Genomic DNA, 25,195 nt, shown 5'->3' with positions numbered 1-25,195 from the left:
TCAATTGGCTTGTATTTTTCACATGAATGAAGTATACATGAGGAAACTTATACCATTTCTCATATTTACATAGCACATATAGTCCAAGAGAAACCCAATGCCAGTTATTATTGTGCCAAAAATAGCTGCTGCTGCTGATGATGATGCTGATGATGATGATGATGACGACGACGACGACGACGATAACGATAACAATAATAATAATAATAACAACAACAACAACAACAACAACAACAACAGCTCATCTTTCCAACTTAGGAGAAAAGGAAGTAAGGTAAAAAGGACAGAAGCTCACAACTGAAAACAGTCCTAAATTGGCAAGTTTGTGTACGTTCAATACTCTATCTCAGTCAGGAAGAAATTCCAAACCCCACTAAAGTCCACAGCTTTTCTCACACTAATGGCCAGCTGCATTCAAACTTTTTTTTTAGAACTTTACATAAAGATGCAGATGCAGCTAATCAAAGTCCAAAACTCAAATATAGCTGACATAAAGACACAGATTGTCATGAGATGCATGGAAACTTTAAAATATTTCAAGCCTAAATAGTTCTGCTGCATTTGTAATGGGTTCCACAAACTATACACTGAGCATGTTTATTTCAAGTCCTCCTTGCATAAAGCTTTTCCATCTGTTGCTAATGATATCAAATTATTGATTGTTCAGTTTCTTATATTTGTTTAAATGTTAAGTATATGTTCTGCAACCTAATGCTTTTCTTCTTCCATAGGGTTTTTAAATTTTTTGCTGTGCATTAGTCATATTTACTTTGATCTTCCAGTATGTATAATTATTTTACTGTTTGTTTATTTCAGTGGAGTGGGAGGGAAAAAGGTTGACCAAAGAGATCTATATGTGGCAACTTGTAACAGAATCACATAGCTTATGTTTAGGAAATCATGGTTTTGATTAAGAAGGAACCAGTTAGTTCCCACTGCTTTATTAAAAGAGACATTAGTGCATAAATAAGAAACACATTTCACACAACAGATCATGTTCAACTGCAATGCCAATAAAATAATTTTGAAAGCCTCTTATACTTCCCATTTGCGATAGTAAATTAGAATTGCATTTTTGCTTTTAATTTTGAATAGCCAAAGCTTTAGGTACATGTGTTACTCTATGACATCAGTGGCTGCCTCAACTGGATTGACCCTGAAAGCTTTGTAATTTTGCTGACCAGATTCAGAATCCTCAACCCCTTTTTTTAAATCTCAAGGAATGCATTTAGATTGAAGTTTACAAACAATCACTGACCTCACATATGAAATAAATTCTCATTTCTAAACATTAGGTTATGAAGTGGAAATTAAAATCATAAGAAATGGAGATGTGAAATTAAAAATACCAAAAATCATATTTTGAGATGGTTTAATGACTATAATAAAGTTCTGAATCTGTTTATTTTTCATGCACACGATACCTCCGGTGATTTTATTTTTCATTGTTGTTTTCCCTCCCACTTGTTTAGCTGATAAATTGACACCACTTGAACCACTATAGAGCAGCTTGTGTTTATTTCACACATACCTTAACCTTCCCTTCCTCCTCAAGCATACACATTCAGACACATACACACATACTACTGCGCAGCTATAAACAGGCTAAATTTCTTCAACAGCACACACACACAGTTATCCATAAAACTCTTTGGGCTTAGATCCTTGATCTTTCAAATAAAATCAAGGTCTCATTCTGCTTTACTGCACTCAACAATAAGCTTACTAACTAAAAGGAAGGAAGGAAGGAAGGAAGGAAGGAAGGAAGGAAGGAAGGAAGGAAGGAAGGAAGGAAGGAAGGAAGGAAGGAAGGAAGGAAGGAAGGAAGGAAGGAAGGAAGGAAAAGAAAGCTTTAAAAACTGAATGCTAAGAAAGGAAGAAAGTGGAAGCCCATAATATGCTGGAAATATTTAGAGGTTGTAATGGCAGCTGCAAGAATATCACCAGGGACGGCTTTCCAACATGTTTGAAGGTGCTCTTACACCAGTGGAATGGGAAAACCATCCCCCTTTCTCTTACAAAAGAAAGAGATCCACTAAACGGCCTTGAAGCTATGTGGTTCCTTTGATTCTTTTTAAGTTAAGTGCACGTATAAACAACACTTTGAAGTATTCCTTTCTTTACCTTGACACAAAACATCTAAAGTTCACCCAGTGGCTTCTTAAACCAGGGATGACCTTTGGATCTTGAAAAATATTGATAATGTTGTATATAAAGCCACTCTTTGGAAAGCATCATTTCATCATTTGGAATAATGAATTTCAGGCATTCAAGATCTGTTCGTAGGCTTGGTAATGAATGATAACTAAAATCGATTTACCTTTAATCTTCTTGTACTTTTTATACCATCTCCCAAATTCCTGGCACTTGGTTGCTGACACATTGGCATAGTATGTGCTATTTACAATGGATGATATCATACTCTGGAAGCAGAGAGAGGGGGGGGAAGTGTTTCAACAAAGAACACATCAAAAATCCTTCCAAAGGAAAGCAATATATAAATGCAGACTCATTAAATGTTAAAATAAACAACATAACACAAAAACTACATAATAGCTCTCAAAATTGGCTTTGTCTCCCGTTTTGTATCACAAGGTATCATTGCTTTCAATATTAATTATGGGAGACAGACCTTATATCACTGGAGACTTAGGTCTTAGGTCTCCAGTTTAGCCCTACTTGTCAAGTTAATTTATACTGGGTATTATCAAAAGAATCCTCTTACTAAAAGCATAACTAGAAGCACTGTCATTTGGGGGAATACAAAGGATAAGAAGAATTGTGATTTAGGAACCGGATCCTAAAGGTAAGATTAGATGCTCCAGCATGCATAATCCAAATAATGCTTTTCAGATGTTTCTGTTCTGCTTCCAACTGCAACAAGGACCACACAGCCAAGAATCTGGGAACATTCGTGCTACTTGCTGCAGAACAACAGTTAGGCAAATATGTTAAATTAATATAATTTATAGAAACGTGCTATTAATCCTTGTGTGAAAATCCACACAAGAGACAAATTACAATGCTACTCTGAGTAGATGCAACTAAAAATCGTACAATATGAAACAAGTGTGTGGATTGAAAACAAAGGGTACTTTAAAAATATTTTGGACTTTCTGGGCATTTATATCAGGCTCTCACCTTATGATTACGTTTTTGTGCCCTTGTTGTATTTATGATTACATTAAAATATAATACAAATTATATACCTAGGACCACAGGAAATTGACGTTAAGCGCCAATTCCTTTCATTCCAAGCACCCAAGCTCGAGTCAGATTGCACAGAACAGAGGATGATAAACAGCTCTACTGTTTTGCTGCTCTTCCGTTTTCATGTAGTACATTTTTATTAATATTAATTCTTTCTGAGCTTAAGATATCCTCCAGTCATCAAAAAGCTCTCTAACTCGCATAAAACATACAATTTATGACAATGTGTCTCACATATAAAATTTATTCAAATATTATGCCACATTCTCTAAAAATAAGAACATGATAGCTGTCTGCAGATTCTGAGAAATAAGGAAATGCTGGTCTTAAACCAAGAGGGACGATTACAGAAGATTTACTAATGTTCTTTTGTATCTTTTCAACAAAATCTACATCATTTCCATAATACAACACAGTGGATTCTTCATATGTCTACCAAGGACCTCATTCCCTATGAAGTCTCCCTATGGCACAGATGTGATTTAAAGTAGAAAAAGAAGAACCACACTCAAAGAGATTACCAAAGCAAGAAGCCCAACTTATTTCACATTACACCAGATGTGATGTTTTGGAACTCTCAAAAGCAACAAGAGATGGGGATTCTCAATCCTTTGTATCCATAGTTTTTTCCAATGAGGACAAATTGCTTTGAGGGTGATTTTCACCAGGAAAACATCTCCCTCGGTGGGGGGGGGGATTTAAACTAGATTTAGGTAGTCTTTACACTGGACTTTCATTTTTTATTTTTTATTTTGTAAAAGAAAAAGAACTTGGGAGTTCCAGTCATGGAAAATCCACCTCATCTGTAGTTTGACTCTCAGGTCTAGCTGCAGCAGCACCTCTGAAAGTTTTTGGCCTCTAAGAAAGTAGCCTCTTTCGAGCAGATGTAATTCACTACTTTCTATTTTGCAATCATCTCTGAAGATTTTGATTCAGTTCAGTGGTAAACACTTTCCCTTGCTTTCCCTCCAATCCTCAGAAAGGTATATTTAACCCTCATGCCACTTCCGCCTCCTAGGCAGCATTTCCACAGTCACAGAATGGCACGAGCCCACTTTATCTCTACTACAGCTCCAGGCTGAAACCATCTTTCGCATAGGCATAATCCCAGCATTCAAACAACATTCACAAATGCACACTTGGGCTTATCTAGCAGGGTATCAATAGTGATGCAAAGAAAGAGACGGAACTTCTATGTATGGGGGTGAGGAATAGAAAACATGCTGACTAGTCCAGAGCTAATGCTAATAAATGGTGGTAAAAATCTTGGACCCTTTCTGAAAATCCATGCAGTAATGTTAGGAAAACTTTACTTAAACTGCAGCATTTTTTACATTGTCTCCAAGTATATACAATGAACATGGAGGGGAAGCAAGCTTTTGGGTCTGTACCCACAAGGAAGACAGGGATAGGGACAGCGGGCATAATTCTTCCCCTCCAGACATTCTTTTTGTATGGACAGAAGACCAGGGAAAAGAGGCTCTAGAGAGAACTTATAACTTTGTAATAAGACCCTCCATGGTGCAGAGTGGTAAGCAGCTGTAATGCAGCCGAAGCTCTGCTGACAGCCAGAGTTCGATTCCAACAGAAGGAGGAAGTCGAATCTCCGGTAAAAGGGGTCGAGGTCCACTCAGCCTGCCATCCATCCGTGGTCAGTAAAATGAGTACCCGGCATATGCTGGGGGGGTAAAGAAAGGCCGGGGAAGGAACTGGCAGTCCCACCCCATATATACGGTCTGCCTAGTAAACGTCGCAAGACGTCACCCTAAGAGTCGGAAACGATTCGCACTATAAGTGTGGGGACACCTTTACCTTTTTTATACTGTACAGCAGGCCAGCACTGCTCATGGTCCAACAAAGGGAAATACAGGCCACCAGCCACATATAGCAGTCCACCAGGAGCATGATAAACTGTTTTTGGACCTGCTGGAGCTACAAACCTCAGGATGAGGGCAAGTGTAATCTACACAGGAAGCTAGTGGCCAGTGTTTCACTTGGTGGGTCACACAACTTATAAGCAGTAATTATCTCCAAAGATGCAAATGCTGTGTTTATGCAAAAGCAAAGTGAAATAAGCCCTTAGAGCCGCCTTCACCAACTTGGTACCCTCTAGACTATTGCTCTTCAACCTTGGGTCCCCAGATGTTGTTGGACAACTACAACTCCCATCATCCTTGGCCATTGGTTAAGCTGGCTGCGGTTGATGGGAGTTGTAGTCTAGCAACATCTGGGGACCCAACATTGATGAAAAATGCTCTAAACATTTTGGACTACAACTCCCATCAGCCCCAGCTAGCATGCCAGCTGGGACTGATAGGTGTTGTAGTCCAACACTTGTGAAGGGAACCAGGTTGGTGATGGCTGCCTTAGAGGTTCACTGGCTACCACCAGTTTATTTCTGGGTAAAATGCAAGTTTGCCTTCGGGTCCTTTTTGAGGGCCAAAAGATAGGATAGAAATAGTTTTATAAATAAAATAAAGTGTTGATTTTGACCCCTGTAGTCCTAAACAGTGTGGTGCCAGGCAAAGTACTGTTTATCTGAGTTCTGGGTTATTAGTTCTGGGAATTTAATTTATTATAGTGCTTGGTTTACTTTACTGTGATTACTTGCCCAGTTTGATCTGTAGAATAAAATAACTTGTTTTTACCTATTACTTTTGTATAATTATGTGTTTTTGTTCTCTTTGCTGTTTTATTGTATGATGAAACTTTGTTAAGCTGCCTTGAATAGTATTTGGCAGAAAGGTGGCATGCAATATTTAAAATAAATAAACAAACTCTTTTTCTGTGCAACTGAAGTATTTATTTTAAAAAAGGTAAAGGTGTCCCCGCACTTATAGTGCAAGTCGTTTCCAACTCTTAGGGTGACGTCTTGTGATGTTTACAAGGCAGACCGTATATATGGGGTGGGATTGCCAGTTCCTTCCCCGGCCTTTCTTTACCCCCCAGCATATGCCGGGTACTCATTTTCCGACCATAGATTGATGGAAGGCTGAGTGGACCTCGACCCCTTTTACCAGAGATTCGACTTCCTCCTTCCGTTGGAATCGAACTCCGGCGGTGAGCAGAGCTTCGGCTGCATTACCGCCGCTTACCACTCTGCGCCACGGAGGATCTTAAGCATGTACTAATCTTTATTCTTGAATAAATGGGTAAAAAACCAAAACGTTTCTAGTGAACACTTCAGGAGAGAATCTTCATATCATTTGTACACTTAGAAGAGCTATGATTAAATAGCTGTAACTCTTCACAACTAAGCAAAAATAATTGTTTCTCACAATATTTAGGCAGCAATACCTAGTGATAACTACAGAGAAACCTTGATAAGCTTCCAGAATAAGTAGTAGCAGAGAGAAAAAGAGAGCCAATGTGTGCAGTTGTTACCAGAGCAGAATTAAAATTCACACACGCACACATGCACATACACACGTAATACGCACATGTATATATTAAGACTAGTGAAATTTAGTTTGGTTACATATTTCAAGAGATAAGCTAAAATTAGACAAGAGAGATGCTGCTCAGTGGCCTCTTTCATCACATAGCCATGTCGATATAAAGCTAGAGACAGGTTCCTACTTATTCTAATAGAGGGTTAGGCAAGAACTCTACAGTGGAACTAGAATGCAGAGAAGCAGCAGGTCCAAGTGGTAAGGCAGCAAGCTCAGGGGGTTCAAATAGTAAATTGTGGATATTGTGGCTCATTTTAGATGATCACCTAAAGAATGGTTTAGGTGGTCACAAATGAACTAGATCAAGCCTACAGGTAAAGCAACAAATCACAATTCTACATTATGTGAAGACTCAGAGAACTGTAGTTTGTTCTAACCAAAGTTGGTTAAAACAACCCAAGATCAAACTTGTGGTTTGATACTGTAATGTATTAACTTTGGTTAGAGCAAACCATACATCTCCAAGTGTGCAATACAGAACTGCAACTTGTTCTAAAGTGAAAGCAGAAACTTTCTCCCTCCATTTCTCACATACAAAGTAGAAGTACAGAGAAGGGGGACTATGCAGCTTCACTGTGGGTATTTGCAGTCATTTAAATCAGCCTTTCCCAGCCTTTGGGTCCCCAGATGTTGCTGGACTACAATTCCCATCATTCCCTGACCACTGTCCATGCTGGCTGGGGCTGATGGGAGTTGGTCCAACAACATCTGGAGACCCAAAGATTGGGAAAGGCTGACATGGGTATATCATCTGAACCAGGGTAATCTCGATCACAAAGTGGAATATATTTTCCTTTCAAAAAAAAGTCTCTGAATAGGGAAAGCTGGGGTTCTGCCATTATTGTGTAAGAAATTTTCACACCTTAAGCAAAGGTTAGAAAAAGAACAGGAGGTTATTTTAATGATACCCCAGACATCACAGCCTGGCTCACTTCTGATACTGAAGCCAGGATGGGTAAAAAAGGAGTTTGGCTGATGAACCATAATTAATTAAGGCACACACTCTATTGGTGTTAAAATTATATCTATATACCCACCTTCCCCTTTATACATGAGCAAGGCAGTCATGAAAGAGAGAAAACCTGGCCATTAAACCCAACTCATTCCTCAACTAGAGCTACTATTCCCAGGTACGCCAAAATTTAAAAATATAAATTCAATATAAAATATAAATATAATATAATAGAAAATATAAAAAATATAAATTCAATTTTTAAAAAAATCAAGCAGTTCTGAGCATTTCAGTTCTGCAACGAAGATTCCAGTACATGAATGAACATGTCTAAGAAGTTTAGGAGATTGGGGGGAGAGGGGAATCCTGATGCAACACAAAATTTTGGACTGGGTTGACTTTGAAAATGCCTGAAAGAGCTTGCCATGGTGTGGTCCTGCCATGCCATTATTGGGAATGTGGCATCAGTAGCTACTCCATAGCTGTTGTCTTTCACTAATATGAGGATGCAGCCATCAGCATCCCGGTACATGAGCCAGGAGCTCTTGACAAGCCAGTAAAATTCTCCTTTGAGAACACCCTAAGTTACAACCAGGGCTACATTCAACTCCCTCTTATTTCTGTACTTGGGCTCATAGTAGATGCCACTGGAATCTACAGAAGGTTCTATGGGATGCGTCGATGGTGGCAGGCACAGGGCCAACACTTGTGAACAGCAGCCTTCAGAACTGTCATGTTCACAGAAGCAATGGTAGCATAACCCAAAGGTTTGCCCACAAGCTCAGTTGAGTTGCTAGGAAAATAACAAGTTTCATCTTTGTATGGCCCACAGGACTCTATACTGGCAATGCTACTATGCTTCAGAACCCATTTGAATGTCAGCCGTTCCTTGTGGCCCCCACAGGTATAATTCTCAAAGCTGCAGGAACAGTCAATAACAATTTGTTGAGACAGTGGACTGGACTGGACAGTCTTGAAGAAGAGAGCCCCTTCTCCTGCTCAAAAAACTCCAACAGAAACCACACACAGCCTGGCCCTGGACTAGTCAGTGTACTATAGAGCCACAGACCCTCTATGTACCTATAGCGATGGAGTTTAAGCTGGTTAAAGAGTTTGGACTGATGTCATACCACTCTTAACATGCAAACATTCTAGTACTGGATCTGATACTTCTACTCTATTTGCACTTAAAAAGACAGATTGTACACATATCTGTCTAAGTGAACATATTTACATACCTCTCCAGTGTGCCTCCTTCCCCAGAAAAAATGGGAGAATATTTGCAGAATTTAACCCAGGTATTTTCAGGATACAAACATGTGGTGGGCTGGACTTAAAATTGACGGAAGAGGAGAAAAGAGGAGTGCCCAGGAGTGGAAATGATTTTTAAAAGGAGAAGGACAAGAAGAAAAAAGAAGTCTCTGCATTTTCAATGCCGGCAAACAAGGAAAAAAAAGTGTGCTGAATTAAAATAAGAAAACTCCATGAGATACAGACACACCAGGATAATGGACTTTATGGAAGAAAGCAAAATATGTGAACAACTTTGAAGTAATTTACCCAGTACTTAGTTAGGAGGACATGAATGAATAGTACACTTTCCCCATTATCCTGCCAGTCCTTGGCTAAAGGGCTTTCCTCTCAACTGCCTTACATTAAGAGCAACCAAGCCGCAGATACAGAACACATCTAATGGGGAGGGGGTGTTAAATCAAAGCAACTGGTGACATTTCCCATTTAATGGTAATCTGGATACCCATCTGACCTGAAAGTAAAGCTCATGCACTAGAACAAGAGATAGAAAACTGTCACCAGTGGGAAAGAGACTCCCTGTATTGCCTTCTTTCACTTCTCTACAGAGGTATACTTGATGTATTGTGAACACATTAATAAACAGCAGCATTTACTCGGCAGTTTCACTCCTAGGAGACAGCTCTGTAATTTGCTGCTGTCAATAATATATTAATCGCAAGAGGGTTGTAATGGCATTTCACATTTGGCACAATATTTTCTTAAAACTGATTTGGGAGAAGAGATTGTATTAGAAGCAGAGTCAAATTATGGCAACAGACAGCTTATCTAAAACATTACAATTTTTGCATGGCATGAGCCACAACAAAGAACTGGGGAGTGAGAAAAGAAAAAAGAGAGCCATCATTAGTGCCATTGTTACATATACTAATCTTTCACAGTGTATGCGCAGTTCCACAGGATGGGACGGGCCAAATATACACTACACTACTTGTTTGCTATGTGTTGTGCTGACTTGACTAATACAATATACAACTGATCTACCATGCCTACATTGAAAACATCTGGGAACCAGTACAACTGTGCTAGGGTTAAGATTCAACAGTGAACAAAAATGTGATTGAACACTGAACACTAATTCAGATGGACTGGCTGAGTGGAGCATATTCTACCTTGCATGACCCAGGGCTCCGGCTCTCCATTCTCAGAGGAAGAGGCCAGGTATACAGAGGACATGTTGGACCAGGAAATCATATGCCCTCAGAACCAGCTTTTGACATTCCCTCCTCTCAGGAGTTCCAGCAGCAGAGGGGCTTGTGATGCCAGGACCTCTCCAGTCTGAAGAGAGGTTCTTCAGACTCCTTCTTCAGACACCAAGGACTGAAGCTTAAAGACCATAGTAGAACCACATCCCTCTCCATGCCACCGAAGTCTATGGCTCCTAAAGCAGACTAGGCTGTTTTAAGAGCAGACTGATCAGGAGTGGAGCTAGTTGCTCAAAGGAAACTGCAGTCCTATTTGAGGCTCACTCAGGGTATGCAGAAGTAACATTCAGTGCTGCTTTGTCCAATTTTCAGTCTGGGCTCCACTTGGAGCTATCCAAGGTGCTACCCACCTTGTTTATCTGCCTTGTGGACTTTGACCTCTTTGCTTTGCCTGATCTTGCTTGCTACAAGCAAATTTAACTTTTGCTTGACCTGACTTTGTTCCCCGGATCTGAAATTGGTGCTAGTGGTACATGGGCTAGTATCCCTGGACTTTGTGCCTAGTACAAGACCTCATTTGACCTTTAACCCTGTCCCACAGCAGGGGCCACTGCCAGGGACAGAACACTTTTTTCCTCCTCTTCCCCTGCAAAAAAAAGCCTATTACCAAAAAAGCCTATTACCAAAAAAGCCTACCCAGCTTGTGTGCACGCATAGGTGAAACAAATTCACGATGAGTTTGTCAGCCATACTGTTTTCAGTGAGCAACTATACATTTACCTGACAGATTTAAAAAGAAATACAGTAAACAGACAATCTAGGAGATGCCAGACAAAAATATCCCATTCACTCATCTCCAGGGACAAGAGAAGTTCCATGGTATAATTCTGAAGTCGGTGGACACAGTAGCTACATTCACATGAGATGAAGATCGAGGATTCTGGCTGACCATGGTGTGCTATGAACAAGCAGCATGCTGGTGCACACACCCCACTGGTCCCACTTTGTAAACCGAGAAGCCATGGTTTAAGGCTGGCTAGCACTCCTGGCTTGTTAGGGAAAGGGGGAAAACACAGGATTCTGCATTAGGACATGATGAGAAGCCAAAGTTAATTACATCTTGGTGGTTTGTTTTTCCTGCTTACAGGAGAGGTACAAAGTGGGAGAAATTAGGGTGTGTGCATTAGCACACTGCTTGTTCCTGGTAAACCACAATAGTTCAGCAACCCTGGCTTATCATGATGTGCAAACAAAGCCAATGGTAAAAGGAAAACAACCATCAGATTTGGAGGACAGGAATGTTGGAGAAGCTTGAAAATGTTGAACCACCAGAATTGCAGAATGATGTGGGCTGTACAAAAGTATAGACATGCCTTCCATTTTAAACCACAGATTTAAACACTAGTATGCGGAGACACTCCTGCCAGTGGAAGGAGGGAGGGGATTGAGACTTCTGCTGATTCCCCCTTCAGCCCTCTGTGCCCTCCAAAAATCTACTCAGGAGGATTGGGGGGCTTCTGCTGGATCAAAAGTCTTCCATGGACAGAAGGCACCCTTTCATTTACAGACTGTGAAGTATGGATGCAACCCATTCACTTTCTGCAGGAACTCCTACATTGGAGGCAGAGTATTCAGCATATAAGATTATCATTCAGGGCAGAGCTTGGAAAAGTTACTTTTTTAAACTACAACTCCCATCAGCCCCAGCCAGCATGGCCACTGGATTGGGCTGATGGGAGTTGTAGTTCTAAAAAGTAACTTTTCCAAGCTCTGATTCAGGGTATGTACAAAGGAGTTTCCAAACAATAAGTAACCGTAGATTTAAAAAGCACACTCCTAAACTGCATTTAGAACACGTTAGGACAACCATGTTAAGTGTGTGTGCATGCCTTTATGCATACACTTCCATCAGGCCACAGCAGAAGAAGAGATGGAACTGCAGGGTGTCTCCACTGGCCCTGCTGAAAAACAAGCTCCTGCTGTGCCTAAGGGCAGGGACTGCCATATCACTGATATTTGTTAGCCACTCTGGAAGCCAGTGTGTGTTGGTGTGGGGGAAAGCTCTTTTTTCAAGTGCAAAAATTCTTTAAATGAATACATAAATATACACACTTGCCAGCTTTCATGAAATAGCTTTGCTAGTGGAAGGTTTCCTTATGGATCTTGGGATTCTATGTGAATAGAAATAATGCAAAATATAATACATTGGATGTTTCCACTTTGCTTGTTATGGATTCTCTGAGCTTATTCTGGAAATTTGGATTTGTTTTACACATGGCATAAACTTGGTGGTAGCCTTTTTACACTAAGGATGCAACGCTACATTGAGGAAGGATGGGAAACCCAAAGGCAGCTCCATCCACCTCATCCAGTGCCTTGCCAGGCTCACACTGGCAGGGTGGAAGTGTGGTCAACAGGGGCGGTGGCACTCACCTGACCTCTCATCACCATCATTGCTGTGCTAACTGGGAAGGGCAAGGCAGCAGTGAGGCAGGTATGGTACAAATGCACCAACGACAGCACCAGACTGACTCTACTGGTGCGTTTGCACCATGCTGACCTCCCTCCTTCCTCCTCATGGTAAGCCACCACAAAGGCAGTGATGGAAAGTCAGGTAAGCACTGCTGCCCCACTAACAGCTACTGAGTGAGGGTGGAGGAAAGCTCTTGCACTCCTCCATTCTTTTGCAGTTTTTCAAAGCCAATTTCCCTCCCTTTGCAAACAATGGGAGGAAAAGAAATGAAAATAAACTATGCCAGCTCCTTCACATATTTTAATTCTTCTTCACAAAAGAGAAAACCTTCCAGCATTAGAATGCTAACTTATCAGGGAGAAATGTTTAAACCTATGACAAGGTAAGCTTCTGTTGCAAAAACTGTTTTGTATATTGTGGAAAGAGTAAACATGCAATCCCTCACCTGCAGTCGGAGGTGCCATGACCTTTCCATGACTGTACCACATGCTTCATCTGCATGTTTAAAGTAAGAGACAAAGGCCTATCTAGTCCAGCATTCTGCTTCCCCCACAGTAGCCAACTATATGCCTCTGGGAGGCCCACAAGCATGTTTTCATTTGGGGCTCCTGCTCCTGCCAAAGCTATAGGGAGAGCCCAAGTCAGCGCTTCTCAAACATTATGAAGGGGGACCTATTTGTAAACTAGCTCCATCTGTTGAGTCTACTTTCCCCCTCTGCATCAGAAAACGCAATAACTTCCCATCAATAGTTGGGACACTAACCACATCGGTATTTCATTTTTTCATTTTCAAATGTTAATCTAGAAATATATAGGCAGCATGTATTTGAATGGAATTTAAGCTTGACACAGAAGGAAGGAAGGAAGGAAGGAAGGAAGGAAGGAAGGAAGGAAGGAAGGAAGGAAGGAAGGAAGGAAGGAAGGAAGGAAGGAAGGAAGACTAATTGTGTGACCCATCTAGAAACATGTTGGGACCCAACTTGAGAAGCCCTGGCTTAAGCAGTCACACATCACTCATCAATCTTCAGGCTCCACTGCTGTCATTGCTTGGGTTACATTTGTCACATTTGAAAGACAACCTCAAAAATTGTTTTAAAAGAGACCACCATCTACAATTCTGCAGACAGGATACAAAATCTCAAAACAACAGTAGCCTGTTTTACTAATCCTGTAAATACTGCTATATATACATTGTTTACAATGCAAACTAGTATGTATTTTAAGCTTGGCAAATAAGAACATACTGTATTAGTGACCAATATATTTGTGATTCAATTTCAGTTTATAAACACCGTGACAATACTGACTTGCACATTTTATTTTTTTAATGTTTGGAAGGAAAAGGCTTCTGTTTATTCTGAGATTTTACATCCTACTTCTCTGAATATAATGTGTATCTCAGATAGTGTCATCCAATTCAGGCAGCATGTGACTATAGACTAGCTAAGAACACAATAAGCAGGAAGAAAGGTTAAAGGTAAAGCAGGCAACACATGCTTCAGATCCAAACATGCGGTGGAGTCCAAAGAACACTGAGGAGAGCAATTCACTTCCCCCCCTCCACCAAACCTGCCAATGGTCCTGCCCTTACAATCCCTGCAAATACATTTTCCTTTAAAAAAAGGAATAGATTTTTTTCATGTGTGTGTGTTCATGTTTGTTCTAATACAACTTAAGGATTTCATAGAGACAGGTGCCTCTGCCACTGATAGAAGCACTGACCTGGGAGAGAGGGCATTCTTTGGCTAACGTGCTCTGATTCATCTCTTTGAGCAACTCCTTTAAGGCATTGCGGACTGTGGCATGGTTCCACTGCTCTGCTGGCAAATCTTCCAGCTTTGAACAACTGTGAAAACAGAGAACAGCAGAATAAACAGATGGAAAACATCACCTGTAAGGAGAGCTGCTCTTTACATGGAAGAACTATAAAGCTCTGTGAACCAAGACACAAGTCAGAATCCCATGCTTGGGTCTTTCAGCTTTTTAATGTGAGTATTCCCTCCCATTGTACAGCCATTTCCTCCAGCTACAGTCCTGAACGGAATAGAACTAAGCACAAGCCAGTGAATGCAGGACTGCAGCCTCAATCTGGAGCAATTACTATATTCCCTGCCTCTGTCTGAAACAAGTTTTCAGCAAAAGGCAACATTAAGGACTCGAGCCTTACAATCCAAATCCTAGATCTGAATTTCTGAGTAAATCCTAGAAAGAGCAAAGGTGTTTATTTGTCTAATATAATATGCTAAGCGTTTAATCAGGCCTTGAGGAACTATAAAATGGGGAACTGTGGAAAGTTCTCCTTTAAAGCTCTTTAAGTGATTGACTAAGTTTGTCTCTACTCCAGTATCATATTGAAACAGAATATTGGCCAAGAAGAGCTGCCAGGTGAAGCACTCTTCCTGCATTTTGCTTTCCATTGCAACAAAAGCTCAGAAATAAATGAAGACAGGATGTGCTAATCTCAGTAGTAATACTGTGATCGACAGAGCAGCTCAGAGGAGGGCAGATGTTCAGAAGTACCCACCTTTGTAATTGAATTTTCAATGTCACAACATGATAGACATCTTGTAACATGTCGGCTACTGTAGCATCGGGTGTATCTGTTACATAACTAAGCGGAAGAGGATTCCACTTCCCGAGTTTGATTATACCTGAAATGAAAGAATGGAATAAACACATGCATCAATACTGTATATATTTGCAGTTTGCTAAATTATCTGATTATTTGTTCAGGGAGTTGAGGGTTGCTGGCTCATGCGTAATGCTAAATTACGCATGAGCTAGAACAAGCCAGAGTGAAGCCTTGAGCTCATGTGCTATCTTTCCCATTCCTCCATGGTCCAGAGGACTTCTGTTGTGTTCATGTCCAGTTTCAAAGTATCCTATCTTGTTGTTACATATGGAGCAGAGATTACGGTTCAAAACAAATTCTGGCTAGTGAAACAAGCAAACTTTATAACCCATGGTTTGAAAGCGGCTTGTTTAGAAACTCACTGATGTTTATTTTAAACCATAACCTCTGATTCATATGCAATGCTAAACCAGGATTCTTTGAAACTGAAAGTAAAAGCTGCATGAGTCTTTCTCCCACAGCCACATGGGAGAACAAGGAAGGAAGAATGCATGCGCCGAAGACTTTGCTTGGGATAATTCTACCTTGACCCATAGTACTAAACCAGGGGTTCCTACACTGTGGTCCATGGACCGCCAGTGGTCCACAATCTTCATTCAGGTGGTCCATAGTGTGTCTGTGGATTTGTGGCTCAAGATGGAAGATGGCGCATCCATCACATTGAATATTCATATTGATTTGAATATTTGAATGCCGAATTCATATTGATTTCAATGTTTGAATTGCTTCTTTCATTTCTTATATAGCATTTTATTTTATCACAATTTGAATCCTGTGGAATTAAAATTGCTACAACAAACAGAAAAATCATTAAGTGGTCCACCAAGAACCTCAGCAATTTTCAAGAGGTCTGTGTGGGGGAAAGTTTGGGAACCATTGCACTAAACCATTGCTTACTGTTACATGCGAGTCTGTCCATTTAATTTTTCTTCTGATGATTGGTTACAGCCCCTATCCCACCCATCTCTCTTACCCACTTATGTTTGGAGAGTCTAGCATACCTAAAGTGATCTTCTTTATCATTTCTTTGGTGCTTGGACAAATACTGTTTGGGGTTATATGGAGTTATAGAATACCAGGAGAGAGCAGAAATAAAACAAGGAAGTATTTCCCCAAGTTATACACTTGGGAGGGAACAAACATATTCTATCTACAAGTTATTGTGATTTTTTGAAATGGAAAAAAGCAAACTAAAAAAAATCTTGTGTATAAGCATGCTGATGGAAACCACCACCAACTCAAGTACTCGTTCCTGATGCTCCAATACCATTTCTGCTTTTTGCCGCTACTAATCAGAGACAGACTGGTGCAAACTGGAAGCAACAGCCTTCCTCATTCTACCCAACAGGAGTTAATGAGGTCTGCCCCACTACCAGAAAAGACAAAAAGCATCCCAGTTATGATGGCCAACACCAAGACTGTAACAAGAGATCACTAAAACAGTAATAGTTCAGTAATGTTTTACTTATTCCTGTATAAACTGGAACAAAAGCTTGCTAATTTTGACATTTCAGAAACAACAAAATTGAGAAGAATAAAACTAGTCTTTACTTCGACACATTCCACTGACATACAAGGCTAAATTAACAGACGCCTCATAACAAAGTGTTTTGGAATACACTCCTTGGTATTTGAGGGTCAAAACACTTCTGGAAAGACTGCCAAAGAGAAGAAAAATGAGTATCTATTGCTCGACATAAAGTGTTTAAAACAGGCATAAAGAGAACAAAAACATTAAAATCATGCCACTGTTCCAGTATTAAGATTCACAATCTGGTGCAGAATATCCTACAGTATAAATAGTGCTGAGACTCTGATCCTGCACAATAACACAAAAAACCTATTCACAATGCTGTATGTCTTCAGAGCTGGATCTTCATACCATGTTCCCCTTGCCAACACAAAGGCTGCATTTCTTCATGGATACAGTTTTCACATAAAGGTGAAAGAACCCTCAAACTGGCTTTCTACACACACACAAATAGTACACCGACACTTGCAAATTTTGGAATAAAAAAAGTTATCCAAGATCCCTTTCTATTTATATGAAACTTGTTACTGAGAATCCTCCAGGTTTTTTTACAGTAGGGCCCCGCTTTACAGTGCTTCGCTAATGTGGCAGTCTCAGTTAGATGCAATTAGACTAAAGCCCCACTCACACGGCGCTTGTTCTGCTTTTATGGCAGTTTTCGGGTGTCGCATACCATTCTATTCAATTACTTCTGCTTTTCTGTGGTTTTTGCTTTTCAGCAGGGGTCCGAAACGTAACCCGCCATATGAGTGGGGCCCTACTGTATATCTAATTTTCCCATTACATTATTACATTATTAGAACATTATTTTACACTATGAGACTGAGAAAGATCTGCCAAGTTAATCATAAAGGTATCATGGTGAGGATGAACATGTGGTCTATTCATTCTAAAGGCCTGAACTACAGACAACTGTAGTGCTCCAGATGACTATGGGAATAAGTCCTTGCTACTCTGTTAGGACAATAAGAAATACATAACACACATTTGTAAGTATGTAATACATAAATACGCTTAATAAGAAATGGCTGCCAAGGTCTGCACTACAGAGTAATGTCTCTCATTTATTCTAATAGGTAATAAGCAAGATAAAATATGTGAATAAAGATGAAATGTGAAATATTTTGTGGACCTGACCCAAAACCAGGAAATTCCAGTATTATCAGTCATGACATATCTAATTATACAGCCACGAGAGTGGCTGTATACTATAGCCAGCGTGGGTTTTTCACATTCCGCAATGTTAAATTGAAAATACCCCCCATGCCATTCGGATGCTTCCCATAAGTGCATTTCAAAACAAAACCATACAAAACTTATAGTTCTGAACTCAGAAACGCTTACTTAACAACCCTCTCAATTTTCATGGCAATACACGAAACAGTCAGAGAGAATCGTGAGTTCAAAGTCTAAAAAGAGAGAAAAAAACCTCAGAGCCCTTTTGGACTTTTTTCTCTGAGAGTTCTCATAATCTGTTGAAATTCATTAAAATTCAGCCATGTTCACAGAGTACCTGTAATCCTAATACTGACCTTGCCCCATACTCTGACCTTCATCTTCTGCAGTTTAAAAGGTAAAAAAATGCCTGGCTGATTTTTAACTAATTTAAGAATTTTGGCTGGAAGCCTATGATAACGTGGGGCATGCTCAGTAAGAACCAACTGTAAGTGTTCTAAAAGCCTCACAGCTGCTGGGCTTGGCTAATCAGGGGGCCACACCCACACCAGACTTTGATTTCACTTGAGACAGTCATGGCTTCCCTCAGAGAATCCTGGGAAGTGTAGTTTGTGAAGGGTGCTGAGAGGAGACTGCTATTCCACTGACAGAGCTTCAGTGGCCAGACTGGTTTAGCTTGCAAGAATTTAGTAACATGTGCCTCTGAGCATATGGTGAGTGGTGGCAACACCTGCAATCAGCCCAAAGAATAGAAAGAAGACATGTGCTGTGCTGATCTTGTTTCAGCAGGGAGGAAGCAACATAGGAGGAAGACAACATAGGGAGGAAGACAATATAGTTCAGATGGTCACTTTAAGTATGTCTGATTTACTTTGCAATTTTAGTGAAGTTTCCTATAGGAAATCATTTTCTTTTGTTTCTATTTCTGTGAATATGTGAAGTAGAGCAACATTTGCACTAAAAAAAACTCCAAACATAATTGTGGAATAATTGCACTGACTTCTGCAGAATAGTCTCCAGTGGACCGCAGGAGCGTCTCAATTTGCACAAGATAAAACAGTGGGAGGTGAAATATATTCTAGCAATATTCTAGATGTGCTCTATGTTTTTAATTGACCATGCCCACCTTGCCTTAAATGAAGTGGTTTAAACATAGCAGGCTGAAAACATGCATCCTCTTTTTCCCCACAGCTAAGAGTCATTGATGAAGTAGCAACATATTGTAATCAGTCTGATTTTACATCAAACTGCAGTTTCAGATTCAACTGTTAATGCACCCAAAATAGAAATAGAACATAACCTCCAATTTGAAACACAAAAGGCTGTCTGCACCATCATATGACATTGACCAATAAAAAGGCTATGAAATTAATAAAATAAATTTGTCAGATTTAGATTCTCTGTAGAAACATTAGTAACACAGGAAAGAAGCAAAGTAAGAACATCACCAACAAACCTACACAAATATAATTCTCTATCTTTGGAGATGGCAGGTGTTGCCACCACTCGCCATATGCTCAGAGGCACATGTTACCAAATTCTTCCAAGATACACAGCAAGTGGATTGGACTGTGAAAGACCAACCCAAATTGTTTTTGCATTCTGACAAATTTGTAGGGCAGTCCAATATCTCAGACAGGAGGTTAGGTCTCCTGCTCCCCTGGTGCATTCACTACAGCTGCCCAATTTCCCTGCTTTTTAAAGTTTGATAGAAATATCTGTGGGCTATAGGTACGTTCTTAAACCGCAAGGTTTTTTGCCTATTAGTGAATTATCTCTTAGCAATATTACTTGGTTATCTGAACGAAACAGTACCTAGTGGAGTTCTCAAAGCCCATTTAACTGCTTATTTTTTAAATTTGCTTAATAAGTTTTTAATAATGTTTTTAACCCTTTTTTAAAGTTGTTTTTTTTAAAAAATGTTTTTAATGCTGTTATGTTTTAATGTATTTTAAGATCTGCTTTTATGATGTTTTAAAGTATTTTTAGCGCTTTGTTTGCCGTCCTGGGCTCCTGCTGGGAGGAAGGGCGGGATACAAATTAAATAATAAATAACTAAATAAATAATAAATAAACTGTAGCCCATGTGACTAGTTGCTATAACTTGCAGGCAGGCAGGATTAACCAACCCTCCACTGATGCGTGGTTAAAAAGAATATGGGCCATGGCCTATATGACCAAATTAAAAGAATGGGAAAAAGCCAAGTTCATATAGAAATTGAGTCTTTTTCTTTCCTATTGGAATTATAAAGTTCAAGTTGAAATAAATCCCTAACCCTTACTGGATGAAATATAAGTTTGATCTCAACTTTTAATAGGATAGAACTAGCAACATCTTCTGTTACTGACGTGTAAATACTATATTTAAGATCATATCAAACAGAATGTGAGACATATTTATGCATCCAGAGCACTGTCTGTTCTACCTGTATTGGATCAGTTTCAATTATTGTGGCCTGAGGATGTGGACAAGCTGCTTGAAGAAGTGGGGCCCACCACCTGCCCTGTTGACCCTTGCCCATCCTGGCTGCTGAGAACTAGCCATAGGGAACTGACTGGGTGGGTCCAGGGAAGGATTAATGCTTCGCTGGGAGATATCATCTGCCTTGAAGGACATGGTGGTGTGTTCCCTCCTTAAGAAGATCTCCCTGCTTCAAAGTGTTAACAACTATCACCCAGTGGCAAATAACCCCCTTTGGGGCAAGGTACTTGAGAAGGTGGTGGCAGTCTAGCTTTAAGCATGCTTGGAGGAAACTGATTACTTGTATCTGTTCCAGTCTGGCTTCACACCTGGTCATGGCACTGAAACTGCCTTGGTCACCCTGGTTGATGACATTTGTTGGAGAGAGATAGGGTGAATGCGACCCTGCTCGATCTCTCAGCAGCTTTTGATACTGTTGACCAATGTATCCTTCCCGAACGTCTCAAAGAGGTGGGGGTTAGGGGCACTGTGCTTCAGTGTTTATGCTCATACAGCCAGAGTCGCTTCCAAAAAGGAATTATGGGAGACTACTGTTCAGCACCATGGGAATTATCCTGTGATGTTCTGCAGGCTTCCATCTTGTCCCCATGGCTAGTTAACATCTATATGAAGCCACTAGGAGCTGTGTTTTTAAATTGTTTTTTTTAAATGTGTTTTTAAATTTGTATGTTTGTTTTTAATGTTTTTAATTGTTGTAAACCACCCAGAGAGCTCCAGCTATGGGGCGGTATACAAATGTAATAAATAAATAAATAATAATCAGGAGATTTGGAGTGAGGTGCCATTAATATGCAGATGACACTTAGCTCTACCTCTCTATTTCATCTGAATCATGAGAAGCAGTTGAGGTGTTGAACCAGTGCTTGGAGGCAGTGAGGGACTGGATGTGGCTGAATCCTGAAAAGACAGAGGTGTTATATGTCCATAGTTCTCATGTCCACAGATGGGAAGATGGCCTGTTCTGGATGGGATTGCTCTTTCCTGGAAGGAGCAGGTCTGCTTCATCCAACGTCAACACTGTTCAGGTGACTTCAGTGACTAGGAGTGTCTTTTGCCAGCTTCAGCCCCTTTTGGACAGAGAAGACTTGGCCACAGTGCTCAATGCTCTGGTAACTTCAAGACTGGATTATTACAATGCGCTCTACATGGAGCTCTACATGCAAAATGCAGCAGCCAGACTACTGGCTGGGGTTCCCTTTAGAATTCCTATAACCCGTTTTAAAACAGCTGCATTGGTTGCCAGGTTGTTTCTGGGCCCAGTTCAAGGTGTTCACATTAATGTTTAAAGCCCTAAATGACTTAGGTCCCGAATATCTGAAAGACTACCTTATTCCCTACAGATCTTCTCAGGCATTGAGATAAGCAGAGGGGGCCCTTTTGGTAGTTCCACCACCCTCAGAAGTTCAGGGGGTGGTAGCCCAGGAGAGGGCATTCTCTGTGGCAGCCTCGAAGCCGTGGAACTCCCTTCCCACCGAGGTGTGTCTGGCAACTCCTTTATACAACGTTCAGCGAATGCTGAGGACGCACCTCTTTACCCTGGCCTTTGACACCTGAGATGTATATTTTTAGGACCCACCCTATTTTCTGTGATGTTGTTTAGGTTGTTTCTGTTTCTAATCATGTGTTTTAAAATTGTTGTATCTCACTCTGGGACCTTTGGGTGAAGGGCCGGTAATAAATTCTAGTAATATTAATAATATTAATAATAATGTATTTGTTACATTGTATATTTATTTATTTATTTATTTATTAAATCTGTATCCCACTTTCCTCCCAGGATATAACTGAGTGATTCTAGTTTTTCATGTTTACTTACTATTGTGTCAAAAAACCCCACAACTAAACCATATTGTCTTTTTAAAAGTTCTGCAAAGAATCAGAAAGCATTGTATCAGTGCTGGAAGTCACCTGACTTCCTATATTTAAGTACACAGGGCATTATAATGATGTGAATAAAATTCACATGTCCAATGTTAAGCCGCTATCCTAGTCATATTACCCAGGATGCTTCTCTCTTCAATTAGCAAAAGGAAATTCTGTAACAATATTATCCCCAAAGTTTAAAGGTGACAACACTGGGGGAAAAACCTCAAGCAGCGGAAGATTCAGAACTAGGAGCTGTTTTAGGAAATTGGTACAAAAGCAGCGCAGAAGACAATGCAAGATACTTCACAGGAAAGTCTGGTGCTACCATTACTTTTAGATTTTCTCTTCTTCCTTACAAATGAAGAAGAAATTGTCTTGGCCAACAGTAGAGAAACACAGGTGTTACCATAACGCTCAGTGCTTTTTGCACATTAACACCTGCTCCAAGTCCTCTCTCTTTGTTACAGTACTGAAGACGCAGACTATTCTTTCAGCCAGTGCTATGTGATTAGTGATTAGCTCACTTTGATTTTCAGTCATGGTTTGTGAGCTTTACTTGTGGATTTTTTTAAGTGTTTGAGAGTCCTTTTTAGCACTTGGAAGAAGAGCTCATAAAAAATAAGGGGATTAGGAACACCTTCTCCACTCTCTTCTCAGCAAAAACATTAAAAGAAACCCTTGCTTTCAAGAAGAAAGAGGCAGTCATCAACAGCAGGGATAGCTTGCTGGAGTCACAAAAGGACTTGACAGCCCTCATCTTTACTGGAATTGATGTTTCTGAAACCACACATCATGTGTTTCCTGCACTACGAGACAGTAGTTTCCTCAGCCTTGGAAGCAAAGGATACTACATATTTGTGCTCTCCAGCAGGAAATTGTGCTCCTGAACATGGGGATTTCTAGTGAAGCAAAGAGCTGTCAAGACTTTGCCCATACTTAATAAGCTCTCCTTCTTGCCAATGAAGCCCTACAATGAAGGAGTTCTTAGCACTTCTGGCAAGAAGAGCTGCCTAGCAGCAGCAAAAGCCATTGCAAGGAAGACCTGAACTCAAGGGGACCTGGCCTAACTCAAAATGGGGTGAGGCCTTTTAAACTTGGGAAGTGCGTATTCCAAACTCCCTTAATTCAAACATTGCTCCTATCACTAGATGGGATGAGTGCAGAGGTGAGCAAATGATCCAAATGCATACTAAACCCATAAGAATTATGACGCGCTCCTGAAAGCTGCTTTTCAGCAGATCTGTGATATACTGTTTCAGTTGAGGTGCCCAGCTTATGGAGCTCCTTTCCTCATAAGACCAGAGTTGTCCCATCTTTATTGACATTCTGGCATACTGTAAAGACCTTTCTGTTTTGCCAGGCCTTTTGTTTGAATTCATTTTCTGCCCTTCTCTGCTGATTTGATCTATAATAGTTCCAATTTATGATCATTCTCCCTTCTCAAATGTTGTGGCTAGCTGCAGGATAGAAATATTTTAAATACATAAAAATAAATACCTGCTTTCATGACCCAAGACCAATATTAAAAGTAACAACAGATCTGGAATTAGAATAGTGTTAACCTGCATACTCAAGCAACAGATACGAGTTTAGCAAGGAATAGCAAGTGTTTCTTAATAAGCACAAGCTGCTAATCACTGCAAATGGTTCTCATAAAATATTGGGCAATCTCATGTCCTCCGTCTAAAACTTCATCTTAAAAGAGTCATACACAAGTGATAGACTTCATTTTAAGTGTATCCATTGATTATGCTGTTACATTTTTCTTGTAGGGTACCATATCTTTCAAAATACTTAGGATTAAGCTAAAATTCTCATTGGGGAACTAACATTTGAATGCTTCTGCTATAAAATGGAGTATATATTCAGAAATGAATGACACAAAATAAATTTGGTTCATTACTTGCAATGTTCAATCATATGAGTCTTACTTTAGAGATGCTACAAAAGAAGGATTATTCTTTCTGTATGCAATAACCTCAAGACCCAGAAAGGAGTCTTTGCTTCCGTATATAATATAGAAGAGGATATAAATTCTAATAAAAAGGTGACTTCATATATGCAGCCACCTCTGTAAAGGACTGTTCAAAACACAACATGTAGGCAAGGTTGCATGCTGTGAGCCAAGGATAGTCAAGATAGTGCCCTTGAGATGCTGTTGGACTAGAATTCCCATCAGTCTGAGGCAGCATAACCAATGGTCAGGGATGATGGGAAATGTAGTCCATTAACATCAGGAGGGTACCCTCTTGTAAGCTATTTGCCAGTGGCCATCCATTTGTTTTATATAGATTTAAAGTGCAGTTCTACATGTCTGCTCAAAAGTTTGTCCTATGAAAGTGGGCATAGGAATAATACTTCAGGCATACAAGTGCAACCTTTTGTTTGCAAGTGGGTGAATGATTTTTAGTAACATAATTAAATCTGTCTGAATAGCCAGTGACAAAACAAGTTACCACAGGGAGCTCCACTCATGAGGTTGATTAGGTGGTTGCAAGGTATGATGTGGAATTAATGCTGCAATGTCATTCTTCACCTCTGGATCACTGCTTGATTTACTGCAAGAAGTATCAGCAAGAACATTAATTAAGCAGACTTTTGTGTAAACACTATTAGTAAAGTTTATACATATAAGCAAACTGATGTCATGACATACAACTCACACATAAAACTATCAGTGGGCTCTAATATTCTCAAACCTGCATCTCTAAAACAAGCATGGATTAACACCACCACAGATATCTGTGGCCCATCTTTTCAACATCATCCATTATCCAATTCCATAAAAATGAACTGTTACCCCCCAAAAAACCTCTATTCTCCCAAAGTCCTACAAATGTTCCATATTCTAAGAAACCCCCACCCATGTGTGTTTTGGTCAGCTCCGATTTCAGATTTTACACATCTGCAGAAGCAAGAACTTTGTGAAGCTCAGTCGGTACACACTCACTAAAAGAAATCTGTC

The 25,195-nt window shown here is 40.1% G+C and overlaps 1 protein-coding gene across 10 annotated transcripts in view; it reads right to left on the bottom strand.

Annotated features, from left to right (window-relative positions):
* Nucleotides 1-25,195, bottom strand: part of SATB2 (SATB homeobox 2) — a 198,332-nt gene that overhangs the window by 98,989 nt on the left and 74,148 nt on the right. For all 10 annotated transcript variants that reach the window (XM_061608085.1, XM_061608087.1, XM_061608082.1 and 7 more), the window contains 3 exons: nucleotides 15,068-15,194; nucleotides 14,266-14,389; nucleotides 2,321-2,423 (listed from right to left, as the gene is read on the bottom strand). In XM_061608085.1, coding sequence (XP_061464069.1) covers nucleotides 2,321-2,423; nucleotides 14,266-14,389; nucleotides 15,068-15,194 — 354 coding nt within the window. The remainder of the gene's footprint in view (nucleotides 1-2,320; nucleotides 2,424-14,265; nucleotides 14,390-15,067; nucleotides 15,195-25,195) is intronic.

Source organism: Rhineura floridana, chromosome 2 (genome assembly GCF_030035675.1).
Source record: "Rhineura floridana isolate rRhiFlo1 chromosome 2, rRhiFlo1.hap2, whole genome shotgun sequence".
NCBI classification, from domain to species: domain Eukaryota; kingdom Metazoa; phylum Chordata; class Lepidosauria; order Squamata; family Rhineuridae; genus Rhineura; species Rhineura floridana.
Note: the sequence above shows the minus strand (reverse complement) of the source record. Positions and strands in the feature narration are given on the sequence as shown.